Source organism: Lissotriton vulgaris, chromosome 9, assembly GCF_964263255.1.
Source record: "Lissotriton vulgaris chromosome 9, aLisVul1.2, whole genome shotgun sequence".
Taxonomy (NCBI): domain Eukaryota; kingdom Metazoa; phylum Chordata; class Amphibia; order Caudata; family Salamandridae; genus Lissotriton; species Lissotriton vulgaris.
In genome coordinates, this window is record NC_141697.1 from 247523523 (window position 1) to 247544107 (window position 20585).

At 50.4% G+C, this 20585-nt stretch overlaps 1 protein-coding gene across 2 annotated transcripts in view; it reads left to right on the top strand.

Annotated features, from left to right (window-relative positions):
- The window catches only part of MAPK1IP1L (mitogen-activated protein kinase 1 interacting protein 1 like), a 212427-nt gene that overhangs the window by 67753 nt on the left and 124089 nt on the right, over positions 1-20585 (top strand). For both annotated transcript variants that reach the window (XM_086937438.1, XM_086937439.1), the window contains exon 3: positions 19262-20215. In XM_086937438.1, coding sequence (XP_086793564.1) covers positions 19262-20215 — 954 coding nt within the window. The remainder of the gene's footprint in view (positions 1-19261; positions 20216-20585) is intronic.

The following is a 20585-nucleotide window of genomic DNA, read 5'->3' on the forward strand; positions in this document are numbered from 1 at the left end:
AAGGAAATCCAGCGCGTAGCGCGCTGTGCTGGAGGGGCTGCGGGGCACAGGGCACACTGACCCATCTTCTCTGGGAATGCCCAGAACTTCGGAGTTACTGGGAGGCAATCTTGGATGACATCAACTCCACCTTTGGTACAGATATCCCAAGGTTCCCAGCCTATACCATTCGTGGCCTGCCCAACGCACTCACCTTCCCACTAAAATCAATGAAGGGTCGTCAAATGGGGATAGCCATGCAAGCGGCTACACAGCACATCTTATCCTTGTGGGGCTCCACAACCAAGCCCACCCGCACAGGGTGGCTACATAAACTCTGGTTCACCCTTGGAATGGAACGCATACAAGCCACGATCACAAACTCCACTACCACTTTCCGTAAAACATGGCTTCCACTGCTGTCTCTTCTATCCAAAGAATTCAATGAAGTCACTTGCCCTAGGTATCTTCGAGTTCTGATAGATACATCTGCCGTGTGGATTCCTCACCTTGTGAATATACCCTTGCGTCAGCAACATTCGGAAAATCTTTTCGTAGCCTCGCGCCGACGTGGATAGGACGTCACCACAGAGACACGGCTCCGCTCGCGACTCCGCTGACGTCACCGACGCCTACAATAGGCCAGCGCCGGCGTGATGACATCAGTTCCCTTTTTTCCGCGTTGTCGACGCTAATGGTTATCGGGAATCTCTGTAGCCTACTGGTACATTGTTGCCATTTTGTTGCATATTTCTGCTTCTCTGTATCCTGTCTCTTCGACAATGTCATCCAAGAAGACCGGCTTCAAGCCCTGCAGGGAGTGCGGTAAAATGATGTCCATTACCGACCCCCATGAAGACTGCATCTGGTGTTTAAGTTCCGACCATGATGTGGAGGATTGTCGGAAGATGAATCCGAAGGCCCTGAGGGAGAGAGGAGCCAAACTTCTGGTGCTAAGGTGAAAGCTGGAAAGGAGAAGTCGTCGAGGTCTCGTTCTCGAAGGGCGAGGTCGAAGTCCAGGTCGAGATCTGGTTCTCGAGAGACGTCTTCGAAGTCTGCGTCGGATCATGTTTCGAAGTCGAACAAGAAACACAAAAAGAGGAGACATGAGTCCCGACGTCGGTCTGGTAAGGAGTCGGGCTCGAGGTCGAGGTAGAGGTCACCGAAGAAGGTACGTTCGAAGGTGGTTACTCTCGAAGTCTCTGAGCCTGAAGGTGAGGCCTCACCTTCCGAGTCGCATGGGCGTTCTCCCTCTCCGGCTCCGGTACCCTCTCCGGCTCCGAATCCGTCTCCGGCGCCGTCCCTGGCCCGTGAAGAGGAAGAGGCTCGGGAGGTTGTGGATTCTGCGCCTGTTGAAGAGCCGAATCCGATCCCTCCTCAGGACCGGCCTGATGGTTTTCAGCCGCCCTTTCCTGCTCCAGGCCAGGACCCTTCAGCGTTTCTTAACGCTATGTATGGCGTCTTCTCAAGGGCGTGGTTACCCCTCTGGTGCACCTTCGGGTCCCATGGGTCCTTTAGCTTTCAGCCTGGGTGTTCCTCACTCCTATCCTTCTGCTCCATTCATGCCTTACATGCCGGCTCCGACGCCGCATTGGCAATTTCCGGCTCCGCCGAAGTCGTCAACGCCGATTCCAGCGTCGCCTGCTCCAGATCGTCCTCGAGGGCATTATTCTGTGCCGTCGGATTCAATACCGGCGTCGGCCCTGAATCCGTCGGAGCCGCAGGTGGATCCGGCTGCGAGGCGTGTAAAGGAGAGATCCAGAAGGGAAGCTCAACGCCTTTTGGAAGAGCAGAGGTACATGGATTCACAATCTGATGTTGAAGAAGGTGAATTGGAGGAGAGCTGTTTTGAGGAGTTGGCGGATTCAGGAACTCTTGATTTTTCTCCAGAGTGGGAGTTGCCCTCAGGCTCGGGTGCTCCTTCTAAGGATATCCAACCTTACCATCTAGTTATGAGGAAGGCGGCTGAACTTCTTCAATTGACTCTGCCTACAGTGGAGTTCAAGTCTAATATCCTCACTGAGGTCTTGCATTCACCGAATTCTGTGGTTGAGCACTTACTTCCATTCAATGATGCCTTAACAGATCCTATTATGGAGGTGTGGAAGAAACCTTTGTCGGCTCCTGCGGTTTCTAAGAGTGTTACGAGGAGGTCAGACATGAGTCCCTTTCTCACTGCTCCATCAGGATTCAAGCAAACCGGGCCGAAGACGGCTGTAATGCCAGAAACCGGTCCCCGGTAGCTTGTCTCCTTTCTGGTGAAGAATTGGCTTGGTAGTTTAGTCTGCCCTGTTCCCATGATGCACTGGGCCAGGGACAGACTGATTTGCATATAGCCAGGTTCTGAGCTGGGATGGGGCAGTGAGATAAATAACAGTGATGGATCAAGCCCTGATCTTTGGACTGGGTAAGAGTGGTCTGCTTAATTCAGACACTCTGTTCATCACCACCCCTTTTTCTGAAGCGAGGAGGTACAGGGCTGCTCCTGAGGACCTGGCTTTTCTGTCATCCTTCGCCGGAGAGCCTGGTCATTCAGGCTGCCTGTTCTAAAAAGAGTCTTCGTGCCTTTCCTCAGGTTCCTTGTGAAAAGGAAGCAAAGAAACAGGACCAGGTTGCAAAAAAGACCTTTTCATCGGCGAGTATGGCGTTGAAGTCAACTAATGCCACTTGTCTAATGGGAAGGTATGTGCATGCCCTGATGGACTCTTTGCGTATCCTGGCTCCAAAAATTCCTGATGCCAACCGGAAGGATTTTGAGGAAGTGATTTCTGATACTCAGGCGGCAGCCCGCCAGGTTATTCAAAGTGGTCTGGACACTGCCGACTCTGTGGCTCGTATTATGGGCACTGCTGTCGCCACTAGGAGGTCAGCCTGGTTGAAGTCATCGGACTTTTCGGCTGATGTTCAGGCGACTTTGCTTGATCTTCCTTTTGATGGATCAGGTCTCTTTGGGAAGAAGGCGGATGCGGCTCTTGAGAGATTCAAGGATTGCAGAGCAACAGCGAAGTCTTTGGGTCTCCAGATCAGAGGCACTTCTTCCAACAGGAGGTTCAGGGGCTTTGGTCGCTCCTCTCGGAATTTCCGGCAAAGCCAACAGCAGCAGCAAAATTCAGTGTACAGATCGTACAGGGGAAAGCAAAGAGCGCGTCCTCGTGGACGTCAGCCCTCCTCTTCCTCCACCTCTTCCAACCCCCCTGCCGCAGAAAAGCAGCCCTAGATCCGCTATTCAGGATCATGTGGGTCCGGTTGGGGGTCGGCTTACCCATTTTCTACAGGATTGGGAATCGGTTACGACAGATCTTTGGGTTCTCAATCTTGTAGAAAATGGGTATGCCCTTCCCTTTTGGGAGTTCCCCCCTGTTTACCCTCCTTGTCAAGGTTTTTGCACCGAGGAACATCTGTCTCTTCTGCAGGAGGAGGTTCTAACTCTGTTACGAAAGGGTGCGATAAAGGTGGTCCCAGAGCAGGAAAGGGGTCAGGGATGCTACTCCCGGTATTTCCTGATCCCCAAAAAGGATGGCAGGCTTCGTCCAATCCTGGATCTCAGGATCTTGAATCTCTATCTGAAGCAGGAGAAATTCAAGATGCTCACCCTTGTTCAGGTTCTTCAAGCGCTGATGGAAGGATACTGGATGGTGTCGCTCGACACCATCCAGTCTCCTTCCATCAGCGGATGCGTATTTCCACATCCCAATCCTGAAGTCGCACAGAAATTATCTCCGTTTCACGGTTGGGTCGCAGCACTACCAGTTTGCAGTCCTTCCGTTTTGGTCTTACTACTGCGCCTCGAGTCTTCACCAAGGTGATGGCGGTGGTGGCAGCTCATCTCAGGAGGTCGGGGATACCTGTGTTCCCTTATTTGGACGACTGGCTGATCAAAGCGGAGTCGTCAGAGAAGGTGCTCCATCATCTGCAAGAAACAACTCAGTTGTTGTTCAGGTTGGGTTTTTCGATAAATGTACCGAAGTCTCACCTGGTGCCCTCCCAGCGCAACCTGTTCATAGGTGCTGTACTGGACACTACAGTTTGTCGTGCATTCCCCCCTCCTCAAAGGATTCGCAACATTCAGGAAATGATTCCTTTATTTTACAATGGAGCGGTCGTTCCAGTCCTGAAGGTCCTTCGCCTGCTCGGTCTGATGGCTTCTTGCATTCTGTTGGTCAACCATGCACGCTGGCACATGAGGGCACTCCAGTGGTGTCTCCGCAGGCAGTGGTTTCAGCACAAGGGAGATCTCGGGGAGTCAGTGAAGATCTCCAGAGAAACTGCAGCGGATCTGTCTTGGTGGAGCGTGGAAAGCAATCTGTCGCAAGGAAAGCCTTTCCATCTACCTCCATCGGTGGCCACAGTAATAGCGGATGCATCCACTCTAGGGTGGGGTGCTCATCTGGGGGATCTGGAGGTCAAGGGTCTTTGGTCTCCGGAGGAAAGGTTGCTTCACATCAACCTTCTAGAGTTGCGGGCGATACGTTTGGCGCTCAAGGCCTTCCTCCCTTCCCTTCGCGGTCGGTCGATCCAAGTCCTGACGGACAACACGACCGCGATGTGGTACATCAACAAGCAGGGAAGAGTGGGGTCGCAGTGTCTCTGCAGAGAGGCTTTGCGTCTCTGGTCCTGGGTTCAGGACCACCGGATTTGTCTGATGGCAAATCATCTGGCCGGAGTTCTGAACGTGCGTGCAGACAGTCTCAGTCGGCAGTTCTCTGCCGACCACGAGTGGAGGCTTCACCCGGAGGTGGTTCGTCACGTCTTTCGGACGTGGGGGACTCTTCGGGTGGACCTATTTGCCACTCGCGAGAATGCTCACTGCCCGTCTTTCTGCAGTCTCCAGTATCCGATGCAGGGAGCCTTGGGGACGCGTTTCAGTTGAGTTGGGGAAATCAACTCCTTTACGCGTTTCCTCCCATACCCTTGATTCCTCGGGTTCTGAGGATGATTCGCCAAGACCGGGCCCAAGTTATATTGGTCACCCCGGATTGGCCAAGAAGGGTGTGGTATACAGATCTACTCCACCTCTCCTCTCACCCGCCGCTCCGTCTCCCTCTCAGGGCAGACCTCCTCTCTCAGATGGAGGGGCAGGTTCTACACCCCCACCTCCAGACATTGCACCTTCATGCCTGGAGATTGAACGGGGCAACCTGATTTCCTATTCTCTCACGCCTGACGTGGTGGATGTCATTCTGTCTGCCAGGCGTAACTCATGTAGATGGTCTAGACTTGTCACTTGGTGTGGTGAGAATGAAATTGACCCTTTGAGAGCCCGTTTGTCAGATGTGCTCCGGTTTGCTCTTTCTTTGGCACAACAAGGGCTTGCAGTTGCCACGGTTAAGGGCTATCTTTCGGCTCTGTCGGCTTTTATTTGTTTGCCTGACCAGCCCTCTCTTTTTAAGTCTCCTGTAGTTTTAAGGTTTTTGAAGGGTCTTGTAAACAAGTTCCCTCCTACTCCTTTTATTGTACCTCAGTGGGACTTGAATCTTGTTTTGACTTTTCTGATGGGCGCTCCCTTTGAGCCTCTTCATAAATGTCCTATGAGGCTTTTAACCTTTAAGGCAGTTTTCCTCGTTGCAATAAACTCGGCAAGGAGGGTGAGTGAGCTTCAAGCTCTAAGTTCCAAGCCCCCGTTCCTGACCATACATGCTGATCGGATGGTTCTAAGGACCAGGGCTGCTTTTCTTCCTAAGGTGGTGACTCCTTTCCACCTTGGTCAATCCATTACCCTCCCTACCTTCTATCCTCCCCCCACATCCTTCCAAGGAAGAGGAGAGGTAACACCGTCTGGACCCTAAGAGGGCGGTGTCTTTTTATTTGGACAGAACTAAACACTGTCGCTTGGATGACCAACTCTTCATTGGCTTTGCTGGCTGCAAGAAGGGAAGAGCGGTCCATAAAAGAACTTTATCAAGATGGTTTGTCCTCTGTATAAAGATATGCTACTCTTTGGCCGGTAAGGAACCTCCAGAGGGTATAAGGGCTCACTCTACGAGAGCTAAGTCGTCAACCTCTGCTTTGGCTAGAGGTGTTCCTGTAGAGGATATTTGTAGGGCAGCAACTTGGTCTTCCCTCCACACTTTCGCGAAGCATTACTGCTTAGATACCGAAGTCAGGAGGGACGGCCACTTTGCGCGCTCTGTCCTTCAGTATTTCCTGGTTTAGAAGAGTGGACACCCTCCTCCGGGAGTGGGGACTGCTGTGGGACTCTATTCACAAGGTGAGGAATCCACACGGCAGCTGTATCTATCAGAAGAACAAGTTACTTACCTTCGGTAACGCTTTTTCTGGTAGATACTATATCTGCCTGTGGATTCCTCACTGACCCACCCGCCTCCCCGTTGTCCACTCTTCTTTACCAGTGTTACTGTATTATATTGTTAATATATTGGATTGTTAAGGAGTTGTTTTATTTGCTTTCTTGCATTTGCTCTACACTATGTGTGTTTTTCTCCTTGGCAATTGTTTGTTGTGTATACTGTGTATATTGCTTATGTCATTGGTCCGTCCGTGTGCCTCGATGGCACGGAAAAAAGGGCGGAACTGATGTCGTCACGCCGGCGTGGGCCTATTGTAGGCGTCGTGACGTCAGCGGAGTCGCGAGCGGAGCCGTGTCTCTGTGACGTCCTATCCACGTCGGCGCGAGGCTATGAAAAGATTTTCCGAATGTTGCTGACGCAAGGGGATATTCACAAGGTGAGGAATCCACAGGCAGATATAGTATCTACCAGAAAAAGCGTTACCGAAGGTAAGTAACTTGTTCTTCTACGCCTATCCGATGCTCCACGCGACCCTCATTGAACACCCGGTCTTTTACACCGGTCAATATTGGTCTACTGAAAAACTTTCTGCCGGTACTTGGCACACTGGATGGGGTGGGGGAGGGGGGACGGGTTTGCGGTTGGGGGGGGTGGGTTTGGTTGTTGATTTCCTTATCGCATCTTCTTATAGCGGTCACTAGCCGCTTTTCTGACATCCATATTCCCTTTAGGCATTTCAACCTCAAATGTCTTCTCGTTCTGAGGGAAGACATGTTAGTCTGTCCCGCCAGCTGTGTATGCCTGAAGCCTTTATGTTATATCATGATGTCTATCATTGCTTGTGTTGAAAAAATTAATAAAACACATTTAAAACTAAAGTCAAGGTGCTATTGCTGTATTGTAATAAGGAGGGCATGGAGGGCGTAGTATCCATTTAAATTAATACTTTTAAGATATTGTGCTGGAATGTGAAGGGCTTGAGTAGGGGGCCGCGTAGAAGAAAAATCTTATATCTAAGATTCCCCCTCCCAGGTCTTGGTTATCCAGGAGACTCATCTTCTTGAGGGAGAAATGAAAGATATATTAAAATCACAGAAAATGGATGGAATATTTCGCATGTATTGACCAGACGGCTAGTATAAGGGGGGTGTTGATGTAAAAAAAAAAAAATCAGCTAAAGCACAGATTTTACAATACAAGGGTGACCCAAGGGGAAGGTGGCTGATATTGAAGGTCACTGTCAGAGAGGCCCTCTTTACATTAGTTCGCTATTACGGTCCGAATCATGATGATCCCTCTATCCTCCAAACTATTTTCTCGCATCTACATGACTTCCCTGTTCCGGTAATATGGGCAGGAGACTTTAATATTTTTCTTGATCCCAAATTAGATTAATCTCCCAATAGTAGAGCAATCGCCCCTTCGAGATCAAGGGTATCCCTCTTGGCAATAATGTCCCAATTGTGTTTTTGCGATATCTGGAGAGAAAGGTCAGGGCAACAGATGGGCGTATCGTATAGGAATTTTAAGTACAAACATAAGTCACGAATTGACTATATACTGATCAGCCATACTCTTAGAGACCGAGTAAAGCACATAACATATCTGCCATCGCTGGACCACTGTGGTATGCTATTGACTCTGCAATGCCTACAGACTTAACAGGTCATAGTTTGGTCTTTTGACCACACTCTGTTACTTGAAGTACTTTAAGAGGACGAGACAAGCTTTCTCTCCTGGGAAACAAACCAATTTTTAGAGACCAGCTTGGGAACTGCCGATATCACTACAGTTTGGGATACTCTCAAGGCTTTTTTGAGGGGTATAATAACCAACAGGGCAAGTTATAGACGTAAAATACGGAGAAGAGATCATAGTTTTGGAGGAAGAAATAAGGAAAGTGGAGTTAAAATTAAACACCCAAGAGGGAATCGGTCAGAAGAAGATCAGGAAGCAAATAGGAAGTTGAAGGAGCAAATTGAGTGTTCTCCAGGGGCGGCTTATGCGCAGGTGGGAGGTGAGCAAGATGGCCCATTTTGAGTATGGGGAATTAGCTGGGAAATTATTAGCTTGGAAAATCAAAGCAGATCAGCTTCGGAACCATATTGAGGAGATCTCAGTGGGTAATGGGGAACCCTCCATTTCTTCAGATGATGGTATTGGAGAGGCCTTCCTGGATTATATCCAGGAGATATCGAAAGAGACCTCCACAGATGATAAATTTAAGGCCAAATCTTGGTTGGAGAATATCACTTTAACACCTATCAGCTCCAAACAACAACTAAACTTGGGGCGGCACATCACACAGGAGGAAGTGAGAAAAGCATTGGTGAGTGGGAAAAGGGGTAAAGCGGCTGGCCCGGATGGGCTTCCAAGTGAATTATATTGATCACTTGGGGAGGGTTTAATTCCAACAGTAACCCACCTTTTCAATAAAATCTTCATGGATGGAGGCAGTCCACCGGTAACATGGAATGATGCTACTCTAGTCCTAATCTTGAAACCAGGTAAAAACCCCTCCAGGTGTGGGTCCTATCGGCCCATCTCGTTTTTGAATACCGATTCTAAAATCTAAACAATTATTTTGGTTACTAGATTGGGGGAGGGGGTTGGAGACATACTTCACCCTGACAAAAAGGGGTTTGTGAAGGGGAGACAGTTAGCAGACCCCACCTATGACCTGGTTGGGGCAATAGACATTGCCTCTACCTATTTACTCCCCCTTGCAGCAGACTCTAGATGCCACCAAGGCTTTCGATAGAGTAAATTGGATTTACCTATTGGAAGTCCTGGACAAATGTAATTTGGGTGTCCGGTTTTGCCGTGCCATACAGTTGATATATAAATCCCCATCAGCTAAGCTCCTGGTGAATGGTTGCCTTACAAAGCCATTTGGTACAACCAGAGGAACCCAACAGGGTTTCCCTCTTTCCCCCTTGTTGTTCTATCTATCCTATCTATCTATCTATCTATCTATCCTATCTATCTATCTTCTCCAGTATTAGGGTGTCTTTCATAGATTCACATGCTTGAATTTTCCCCTTCGTCGAAGTGGGAGTCCCATGGTAAATAAAATAGCAATAACCTACTAATAACATATGTATGTAAATGCATAACTCATAAAATATGTACTAGAAAAAACTTAACAAATACTCAAAAAACAATTCCTACATAGGAATACATGGTAGAGAGCGAAAACACTTGTAACATATTGCTGACATTATGTTAGTCAAACTACAGCCAATCAGGTGCCAGCACCCTTCCAGAAACTTCTCGTCAGAGCTCAGTCCCTCAGATTTTCTACCGCACATCGTGTGAAGGGAGTCTTCCTGAGCTCTTCTCAGATTTCTCAACTTCTTCAAGTTTTCCTGTCTTCTCAGCATGTCTTCAAGTAAGAAGTCTTTATTTAGAACTTGTTCTTCTTGTGGGAAATTGTATCTTTACTCTGAGGACCCCCACAAGAAGTGCATTGTCTTTATCCCGACCATGAGGTTGGTAAATGCAAGTTTTGCAGAACTTTCTCTACCAAGACCCTTAAGGACAGAGAAGGCCTTCTCCTCCTTTGACTTCAGAGACATAACGATAAGGATTCGGCACTGTCTGATGCAGAAAGCCTGCCACCTGGACCTTCTCAAGCAGCCTCTAAGCGTAGTAGTGTGCAGGATATGCCTTATCCTTTTCTAAAAAGGAAGAAACTTTGACGGTCTGTGGCTCCTGCGGTGTCCTCACCACCGCCTACTATGTCTGCTCTCACGAGACCTTGCTCTCAGGCGTCTTCTGCTGCCTCCCATCATGTTCCTGCTTCGAAACATGTTTCATAGTCGACGGGAGTGTCGACGATCGTCCCGACAACGAGATCTGCCGTCTCTGGATCGTCGACGGCGACGACAACATCAGCCTCCGGATCGTCGTAGACTGCAATGTCGGCGTTTTCCATGTCGACGAAGTTATCGATTAGCTTGAAGACTGTCCCGTCGACGATACCTATTGCCTCGTCATCGACTAAGAAATCTGCTTCTTCGTCAGCAATCTAATTGTCGACGAAAGCTCACAAGAAATCTTCTTCGTCGACGACAACTCCGTCGATGGCGGCTTCATCAACGACTAGGACGACTTCGTAGACGAACTTACCGTCTACGATTGTTCCGTCGATGGCAGCTCCGTCGACGGTGAATCCTTCTGCAGCGACTCAGTAGACGGCTATACCATCATCGTCGTCTGCACAGTCGACGACACCGTCGACGATGGTTCCATCTTATTTTGCTTCCTTGCCTTTGGGGCCTTTTTTTTCTTCCACTGGGTCTGGCTCCTCTGCCTTTGACCACTTGCACCATCGTCGTAAGTGGCCAGTTGACCAGCTGTCCCTCCCAGATCCACAGCCTCCCTCACCCATGTTTGCCACGGGCTCTGAGCAGGACTCTGACTCTGACAATGATGTGGATGATTCCTTCAGAGTGGCACGCAGTCCTTCGGATTTAATTATCAAGTGCCAGGATTATGGTGATGATGACGACGACCCATATTCTCAGGCAGAGGAACATTCTGTGCAGGTTCCAACTGCGACATTGCCTTTGTCGCTCATCTCAAATCTCCAACATATGTTGGATGAATACAACCGGCGTTTCCCGCTCTCTCAACAGGGTTCGCCTGTGCCTCATGCGGCTGCGGCGGCTCCTGTAGCTGTTCCACCACCACAGCCACCAAAGCCTTCTCCTCGAGTTCAGACTTCAGTTAAAATACACACTACTGTGTACCCTGTTGATTATGACGACGTCATTCCAGAACGGGAAGATGGAGAAGTTCACGATGATGACCCACCCACATGGCTGAGTGGGACGACTACCCAATCCAGACACCTTTCCCTCCTCCGGTGGAGCCCGGGGATTCACCTCCGGTGGACATTTCAAGTTTCCATCAGCTGATGGATAGAGCGGCCCAGCATTTTAAGCTGCCCAGAGTCCAGAGGGAGGAGGACTGTTACCTTTTTATGATTTTAAAAATCAACCGTCAAGCAAGTCCACACTTTTCCCATCATAGATTTCATATGGACTGAGGGGGTGAAATTAATGCAAACTCCAAATTCACTACCAGCACAACTGCCTCCCCTTTGAGAAAAAATATAAGGCGCCCATTGGATCTCCAGCGTGCCTTGTTGCTCATCCAAAACCTGACTCAGTGGTCACTCAAGCTGCACAGCGATGTTCACGTAATCGGCTTCTCCAATTACGGCTCCTCCGGATCGGGAGGGTCGTCGCCTGGACGCTATTGGACGCAAATTCTCCACAATGGCATCCACTACGGTGAGAGCGGCTAATGCTTAAGCCATCTTAGGGCGCTACGACCGCCAGATGTGGTCGGACTTGTCTGCCCTGGTGGCCCTCATCCCTGACGCTTCCAAGGCGGAAGCCTTAAAGATTCTGCAGGACGGAGAGAGAACATCGGAGGAAATTATTGACTGCGCAGTTGACATTGCGTACACTGGCTTTCGTCAGCTTGCTGGGGCAGCGGTCTTGCGGAGGCAGGGTTGGTTACGGTCCACCTCTTTCCACCAGGAGGTACAGGCAAAAATCCTTGATATGCCGTATGACGGCGAGTCGCTTTTTGGGTCGCATGTAGATGAGGCATTACAGTCCATTAAGAAGGACAGTGATACTGCTCGCTCATTGGGGACTTTACAGTTTCGGAAGCAGCCTTTTCGTTGTGCACGTGGACGCTGCACCTCCTCAACTTTTCGCGGAGGAAAAACTCAATATCACTCCTACCACCAAGTTAATCAACGTTACTCCTCCAACCAACAGCAGTCCACCCGACAGCAGTCGTCCAAATCCTACAGGGGAAAATCCTCATTTAGAGGATCCACTTCCAAACGAGAATTACTTGTGTATCCCCCCCTAGTGTTGGAGGTCGAATCTCCCTGTTCTTTTCTCAGTGGTCCTCCATCACCTCGGACCGCTGGGTTCTGGACATTGTGGCGAAGGGCCATGCTCTAGAGTTCATCCAGATTCCTCCACCCAATCCACCGCCTCCTCCCCACTTCAAGGAGCTTTTCCATCAAGTTTGTCTTCTAATTCAGAAAGGTGCTGTCAAAGTGGTTCCCAAGTCTCAGAAGGAAAAGTGATTCTATTCCAGTTTTTTCCTAATACTCCGGACGGGAGACTGGCGACCGATCCTGGATTTGCGAGCACTCAACAGGTATCTCAAGAGCCAATCCTTCCGCATGCTTACACTACTAGAGATCTTGCGTCTTCTCTCCATGGGCGACTTCATGACGACCATCGACCTTCAGGATGCTTATTTCCATGTTCCAATTCTCCCTCGACATCGGAAGTACTTGCGCTTCCGGGTGGGACTGAGAGATTTCCAGTTCAAGGTGTTGCCTTTCAGCCTCCGATCCGCCCCTCGTGTCTTCACGAAAGTGTTGGCTCCAGTGGTGGCTTACATGCATCTCCAGGGCGTCCAGATCTTTCAATATCTGGACAACTGCCTCCTCAAGTCAGTCTCACACGCAGCTGCTTCAAGACACTCACCTTTGTCAGGACGTGTTTCGATCTCTCGGCCTCGCCATCAATGCCAACAAGTCCCAGGTCGACCCGGCCCCCGCAGGAATTTTCAGGGGGCCACTTTAGACACAACGCTTGCAAAGGCATTCGTGTCCCAAGAGCGTCATCAAAAAATCCTCCGCTTGGTGTCTCTGATTCGGGCAAAGCAGTCGGTTTCAGTCCGGATCTTAAAGTAATTTCTGGGGATGGCATTGTCTTGTATTGCACTGATCCCAAATTGCAGGCTGCGGACTCGCCCCATTCAGGAGGAATTGGACTTACAGTGGCGTCAGGTCACCGGTTCTTTCAACGACCTCGTCGGTGTCTCCGCTCGCATGAGCAGCTCTCCAGTGGTGGGTGCAACCATCCAACCTTGCAACAGGGACTTCTTTCCTCTCCAGAACTCATGCTAACAGACGCCTCCTTAGAAGGCTGGGGTGCTCACCTTCAAGACCTCCATCAAGGGCAAATGGTCTTTGCTTCAGCGTTCTTGGCACATCAACAGGCTGGAGTTGATGGCCATCTTTCTGGCACTCAAGTCATTCCATCCTGTGATTCAAGCGGAGTCTGTGCTCGTTCAGACGGACAATACCACCAGTATGCACTATGTCAACAAGCAGGGCGGAACCAGGTCTCCACTCTTGTCTCGGCTGGCTCAGTTGATCTGGGATTGGGCAATCCGTCATCAAGTTACCCTGACGGCTGTGCATCTACTAGGCATCTCCAACATCCTAGCAGATTTCCTCAGCAGATCCACGTCGCCGACCCACGAGTGGGAGTTGCATCAACCAACTCTCGACCTCGTTTTTCAATGGTGCGGTAGTCCGTCTCTGGATCTCTTTGAAAGCCCGGAGAACCAGAAATGCCCATCTTACGCAAGTTGGCATCGCCATCACGGGTCGTGCGGGAATGCCCTTTTGATGAACAAGATCGCGGACATACACAACAGCTTTAGCACTCAACCGACGAACACCACGACCGAACCACTGCCCCCCACCACCACCACCCTCCGCGCCTGGACTCCGATCAGCACCGAAGACACCGTCCGCACGATGAACTCCATCCACTCCGGATCTCCGACCGACCCCTTCCCTCACCACGTCTTCTACAAGGCCGACGCGGTCATCGCACCCCACCTGCGGGACATCATCAACACATCCTTCGACACCGCTACCTTCCCAGAGAGCTGGAAGCACGCCGAACTCGGCGCTCTACTCAAGAAGCCATCGGCTGACCCCACCGACCTCAAAAGCTACCGCCCCATCTCGCTGCTCCCGTTTCCTGCAAAAATCATCGAGAAGACCGCCAACAAGCAGCTGGCCGCCTTCCTCGAGACGAACGGATCCCTCGACCCCTCGCAGTCTGGCTTCCGGGCCAACCACAGCACCGAGACCGCCCTGATCGCAGTCACCGATGACATCCGAGCGCTGCTCGACAACGGAGAAACAGCGGCCCTCATCCTCCTAGACCTCTCCGCGGCCTTCGACACTGTCTGCCATCGTACCCTAGTACAACGCCTCAGCAACGTCGGAGTCCAGGAGAAGGCACTGGAGTGGATCATCTCCTTCCTCGCCGGAAGGACACAGAGTCCGCCTCCCTCCGTTCAGATCTGAAGCCACCGAAGTCATCTGCGGCGTCCCTCAAGGCTCCTCGCTCAGTCCGACCCTCTTCAACATCTACATGAGCCCCCTCGCAGACATCGCACGCCAGAACAACCTCAACATTATCTCCTACGCCGACGACACCCAGCTGATCCTCTCCCTTACCAACGACTCCGCCACCGCCAGAGCCAACCTTCACGAAGGGATGAAAGAGGTAGCCGAATGGATGAAGAAAAGCCGCCTGAAACAACTCAGATAAGACGGAAGTCCTCATCTTAGGATCCTCACCCGCCGCTTGGGATGACTCTTGGTGGCCCCCCGCCCTAGGCAGCGCGCCCAAACCAACAGACCACGCACGCAGCCTGGGCTTCATCCTGGACTCCTCCCTCTCCATGACCAGACAAGTCAACGCCGTCTCCTCGTCGTGCTTCAACTTCCTGCGCATGCTACGTAAGATCTTCCGGTGGATCCCCACTGAGACCAGGAAGACTGTTACCCAGGCCCTCGTCACCAGCCGTCTGGACTACGGCAACACCCTCTACGCCGGAACCACCGCCAAACTCCAGAAGAGACTCCAGCGGATCCAGAACGCCTCAGCACGACTCATCCTGGACATCCCCCGCCGCAGCCACATCTCCGGACACCTGAGAGACCTGCATTGGCTCCCGGTCAACAAGAGAATCACCTTCCGTCTCCTCGGCCACGCACACAAAGCCCTACACAGCCAAGGCCCAGGATACCTCAACAGCCGCCTCAACTTCTACGCTCCCAAACGCCAGCTTCAATCGACCAGCCACGCCCTCGCCGCCGTCCCCCGCATCCGTAGAGCCACCGCAGGGGGACGGTCCTTCTCCTACCTCGCCGCCAAGACATGGAACTCCCTCCGCCTGACCCAGGACCACCTCGCCTTCAGGAAGCAACTCAAGACCTGGCTGTTCGAGCAGTAGCAGATCCCCCTCCCACAGCGCCTTGAGACCCACTAGTGCGCTATATAAATGCGATGATTGATTGATTGATTGATTGGTGAATTGGTACGATCTATTAGCCTACGCTTTTCCTCCGATTCCGCTGGTGCCTCGTGTGCTGTGGAAGATGCGGAGGCAACCATGCCACATTCTCCTGATCGGCCCCAGATGGCCCCGACAGGCGTGGTTCTCGGAGTTGCTCCTTCTGTCCCAGTGCGAGCCCATCCTCCTCCATCCTCGAGCAGACCTCCTCACGATGGACAAGGGTCAGATTTGCCATCCGAACCCCTCCTCTCTTCAATTGTCGGCCTGGAACCTGAGCACCTTGAATTTGCACATTTAAATATTTCGCCGGAATGCAGAGACATTCTCGCTCCGGCCAGAGCTCCGTCTACCATTAAGACCTACAAACTCAAATGGAAGAGGTTCTGTCATTGGTGCGCGGCTGCTAATATCCATCCTATCCATTCCACTCCGGAGTAGCTACTTCCGTTCTTTCTGCACCTGGCTCAATCTAGGCTTTCCCATGCTACTTTGAGAGTTTTCTTGGTGGCAATCTCTCTTTTCTGGCAGGATGGCTCCTCCTCTCTCTGCTCTTCCAGAGTTAATTGTCCGTTTTTCAAAGGATTGTTCCGAAGTTCCCACCTTTCCGGCATCCTCCTCCCACTTGACATCTCAATGTCGTCTTGGCTCAACTAATGAAGGCGCCATTCGAGCCTATCCATAGGGCGGAATTAAAGTTTCTGACCTGGAAGGTAGCCCTTCTCCTTGGTCTGACATCTTGTTGCGTGAGTAATCTTAAAGCTTTCACTATTAAACCTCCTTTTCTCCAATTCAAATCTGACTGTGTGGTGCTTCACACCAACCCAACCTTTTTGCCAAAGGTACCTACGGATTCTCATCTAAATGAACCTGTTTTTCTTAAAGACCTTCTTGTCTGATTCTCAATCTCCGGCAGAGCAACGACTGCAATCTTTGGACATCAAAAGATGCCTTAAATTTTACATCAACAGGACAGCCCCCTTTCGCACGTCCGATCAACTGTTCATTGCCTATGGACGCATGCGTAAAGGGCGCCCTGTTACCAAGCCAACTATTGCACGTCGGATTTCTTCAGCCATTGTCTTCTGCCATCAGCAAGCCGGCAAGCCTCTAATCTTCAGTGAGGGCTCATTCCACCAGGACAATGTCATCCGCTACCGCTCTGTTTGCTGGTGTGCCGCATCATCAGATCTGCAGAGCAGCCACGTGGTCCAACAGGTACACGTTCACGAAACACTACTGCCTGGATGCCATCAACGAGGTGGATACAGCAGTGGGACAGGCAGTACTTCGTCATCTTTTTAACTAAGGTGAGCCTCTGTCTTCCCTCCTCTATTATGGTTTTATATGATTACTATCAGTTCTTGCATGACTGTATTATTGTTTCATTGACTTTCTCCATGCTGTTGCATGGCAATTTGGGCCTCTTCGGCTGTTACTGCTCTCTATTCTATTCAAGCATGTGAATCTATGAAAGACACCCTAATACTGGAGAAGAACAATTGTTACTTACCTGTAAACAGGTGGTTCTCCAGTATTGGTGTATTTCATAGATTCACATGCGACCCACCCACCTCCCCTCAGAGGCTCGCTTCTCCTCATCAACTCTTTTGTCACTCTTGTGCTACAAAAATCTGAAGGACTGAGCTCTGAGGAGAAAGTTCTGGATGGGTGCTGGCGCCTGATTGGCTGTAGTTTGGACTAACATAATGACAGGATTATGTTACAAGTATTTTCGCTCTCTACCATGTATTCCTATGTAGGAATAGTTTTTTGAGTGTTTGCTATGTTTTTTCTAGTATATATTTTGTGTTATGTATTTACATACATATGTTATTAGTATGTTATTGCTATTTTATTTACCGTGGGACTCCCACTTCGACGACGGGGAATATTCAAGCATGTGAATCTATGAAAGACACCCAATACTGGAGAACCACCTGTTTACAGGTAAGTAACAATTGTTCATACATATATATAATCGAACCATTTGAACAGAAATTAAGGAATAACCCTTATATAGAATCTTTTAGATATTGGGTTTAAGAGGGAAGGGTAGCACTGTATGCGGATGATATTTTGATATTGTCAGCAGGCCTAGACAGAACTCTCCCGGTAGTAATTAAACTGGCGGAGGAGTTTGGTAAGGTTTCCGATACGAGGTAAATGCTGGCAAGACAGAAGTCATGACCCGGAACATCCCGCACACTGTCTATCAGACAAGCTGCAGTATACGTTACCTCTGGGTTACAATTACCCAAGGTATTAACAAACTGGCTGACACCAATCTATCCCGAGTCCTCCGTGACTGTCATAAACAAATGAAATCATGGGTGCTCCTCCCGTTATCCATTCTGGGGAAGGTTAATTTAGTTAAAATGTCTATACTACCTAAGGCCACTCTTCGTTTTTATACAATCCCTCTCCATTTTGATAAAGACATTATAGGAAAATTCCAACGAGAAATAAATTCCTTTATCTGGGTATATATATCTACCAGATCTGGTGGTGTCCCCCGAGTGATGTGGTGGTGTCCCCCGAGTGATGTCCCTGAGTGATGTGGTGGTGTCCCTGAGTGATGTCCCTGAATGATGTGGTGGTGTCCCCCTAGTGATGTGGTGGTGTTCCCTGAGTGATGTGGTGGTGTTCCCTGAGTGATGTGGTGGTGTTCCCTGAGTGATGTGGTGGTGTTCCCTGAGTGATGTGGTGGTGTCCCCGGGTGATGTGGCGGTGTCCCCGGGTGATGTGGCGGTGTCCCCGGGTGATGTGGCGGTGTCCCCGGGTGATGTGGCGGTGTCCCCGGGTGATGTGGCGGTGTCCCCGGGTGATGTGGCGCTGTCCCCGGGTGATGTGGCGCTGTCCCCGGGTGATGTGGCGGTGTCCCCAGGTGATGTGGCGGTGTCCTCGGGTGATGTGGCGGTGTCCCCGAGTGATGTGGCGGTGTCCCCGAGTGATGTGGCGGTGTCCCCGAGTGATGTGGCGGTGTCCCCGAGTGATGTGGTGGTGTCCCCGAGTGATGTGGTGGTGCCCCTGAGTGATGTGATGTGTGAGGGTGAGGAGGTGTGAGGGTGAGGGTCCGAAGTAAATGGTGGCAGGGCAAACATCAAAAGACAGAGAGAAGTGACTGCGTGGTAACTGCGTTGGTCAGTTTCAGAATCAGGAGGGGCAGAGTCAGCACAGTCTGCGAGGGATCAGCGTGTCTAGAGGCCAAGCCTAGTGGATGTAGCATTGCAGCTAGCAAGTTGAGTGTCTTCAAGCTGAGTGTCCCTAGAGAGATGGCAACACAGCAACAGCATTTGAGGAGCAAGGCTACTGTAAACAAGCACGGTAGGCTTTCACTTTTGTCCAGAAACAAGCTCTCTGCATTGCTGTGGTGGGGGGTGGGACGGGGAGCGGCAGCCTTTGAAGTCTGATGCCGAGGCACAGACAAATGGTGGTGTGTTATGTGGCTGGCGATGGTGTGCACGTGCATAGATCACATGAACTTTATGCGATCCGCAGCCGTTTTGGTAGACTTTTCTTTTCCGCTTACTCTAATCTCGCTGGAGCAATGCGCAAGCGCATTGGCAAGACCTAAAAAGAATTCCTTGTGCCATTTTAATATTCTTTTGGTCATGTTGTAATTGGCTCCAGTTGAGGCTGGTGTTTCCTAGTCTGTCATCCATTTATGTAAGGTAAGTGGAGACTTTCTTTTTTGCACTGTTTCTCTTTCATAGTCATTGCCTCCTTTTACTGGACTTCTGTTTAGTGTATTGGAATGCAGTCTTTTTACTATTGAAGGAAGTAGAGTTGGTAGCATTCCTGTAACAAGTGCACATTTTTAAAATACTGATTCTTTTAAGCAGTCAGTTTTTATCAGTTAAACTATTGTTTTTGTTTTATCTTAGTTGGCAGATGCTTTACCAGATTCTACTAAGCACACAAACGTAAACAACCCAAGAAATGATCCCCAGGGATGGCCAAGTTCTAATGCTTGGGGAAATACACCAACTGCTCCCCCGTCTTCTGGGACACAAGTGCCTGCACCTACTGCACCATCTTCAAATGCACCATATGGACCAACCCCAACTGGCCCTTATCCTGCTGCACCGTACCCTTCTGGACCGGCTGGACAGCACCCCCCTGGGCCGGCTGGGCAATACCCTCCTGGACCTGCTGGACAGCACCCTCCTGGACAGCACCCTCCTGGACAATATCCACCTGCCCCTGCTGGACAGCACCCCTCTGGCCCTGCTGGGCAGTACCAGACTGCTCCTGCTGGGCAGTACCCAACTGCTCCTACTGGGCAGTACCCAACTGCTCCTGCTGGACCGTATGCGTGTGGGCCTGGCGGACAGTACCCACCAGGACCTGGTGGACAGTATCCCTCTGCTACTGCTGGTCCTTATCCTTCTGCACCTGTGGGACCTTACCCATCAGCCCCTGCAAGTGCACCAGGATTCCATCCGAATCCTGCCCCTCCTGGACCCTCGAGTTCATATCCTGGTCAATCTGGGCCTTCTTCTGCACCTACTGTGCCATATCCTGCACCTAATGCTCCATTTCCTGTACCTCCTAGGCCATTTGGTCAAACCGATCCAGCTGCCCCTTCACCTCTTGGGCCATGGGGCTCCATGCCATCTGGGCCGTATGGATCCACGATGGGAGGGCAGTATCCAGCACCAAACCTGCCTTATTCAACCGCCGGGCCATACTCCCAGCCAGCTGGAGTTGCACCTGCAGTACCATGGGGTTCCGTTCCACCTGGGACATGGGGTCCTCCACCACCAGGCCAGTTTTCTGCTCCTCCGGGGTCGTATCCAGCACCAGGGCAGTATGCTCCATCAGGCCCATCTCAACATGTAAGTATGATCATTTTCCTATGTTGTTAAACTATTACCATGATTTGCCAAATTGTGAAAGATAGCAAACCTACTTTGCCAAATTGTGACCGATAGCAAACCGTTTTCTTTGATTCCTGCATTACAAAAACAGCTCAGATATTGCAAGGCATACTATTTAGCTTCTAAAGAAGACACATTTTTCAGTTCTACCACAACACATTCTGTTTACATTCTACCTTTGTGTCGGATATTGTCCCCAAACATCTAGTTTTATTCAGTTCAAGAACACACGTTCTGATACTCTGTTGTCCAGTTTCTCATTTCATTGCAGTGATAGGTCTAGATAATATTAGTGGGCTGTGTCCCTTTCGTTAAGATTTGTGGGTTG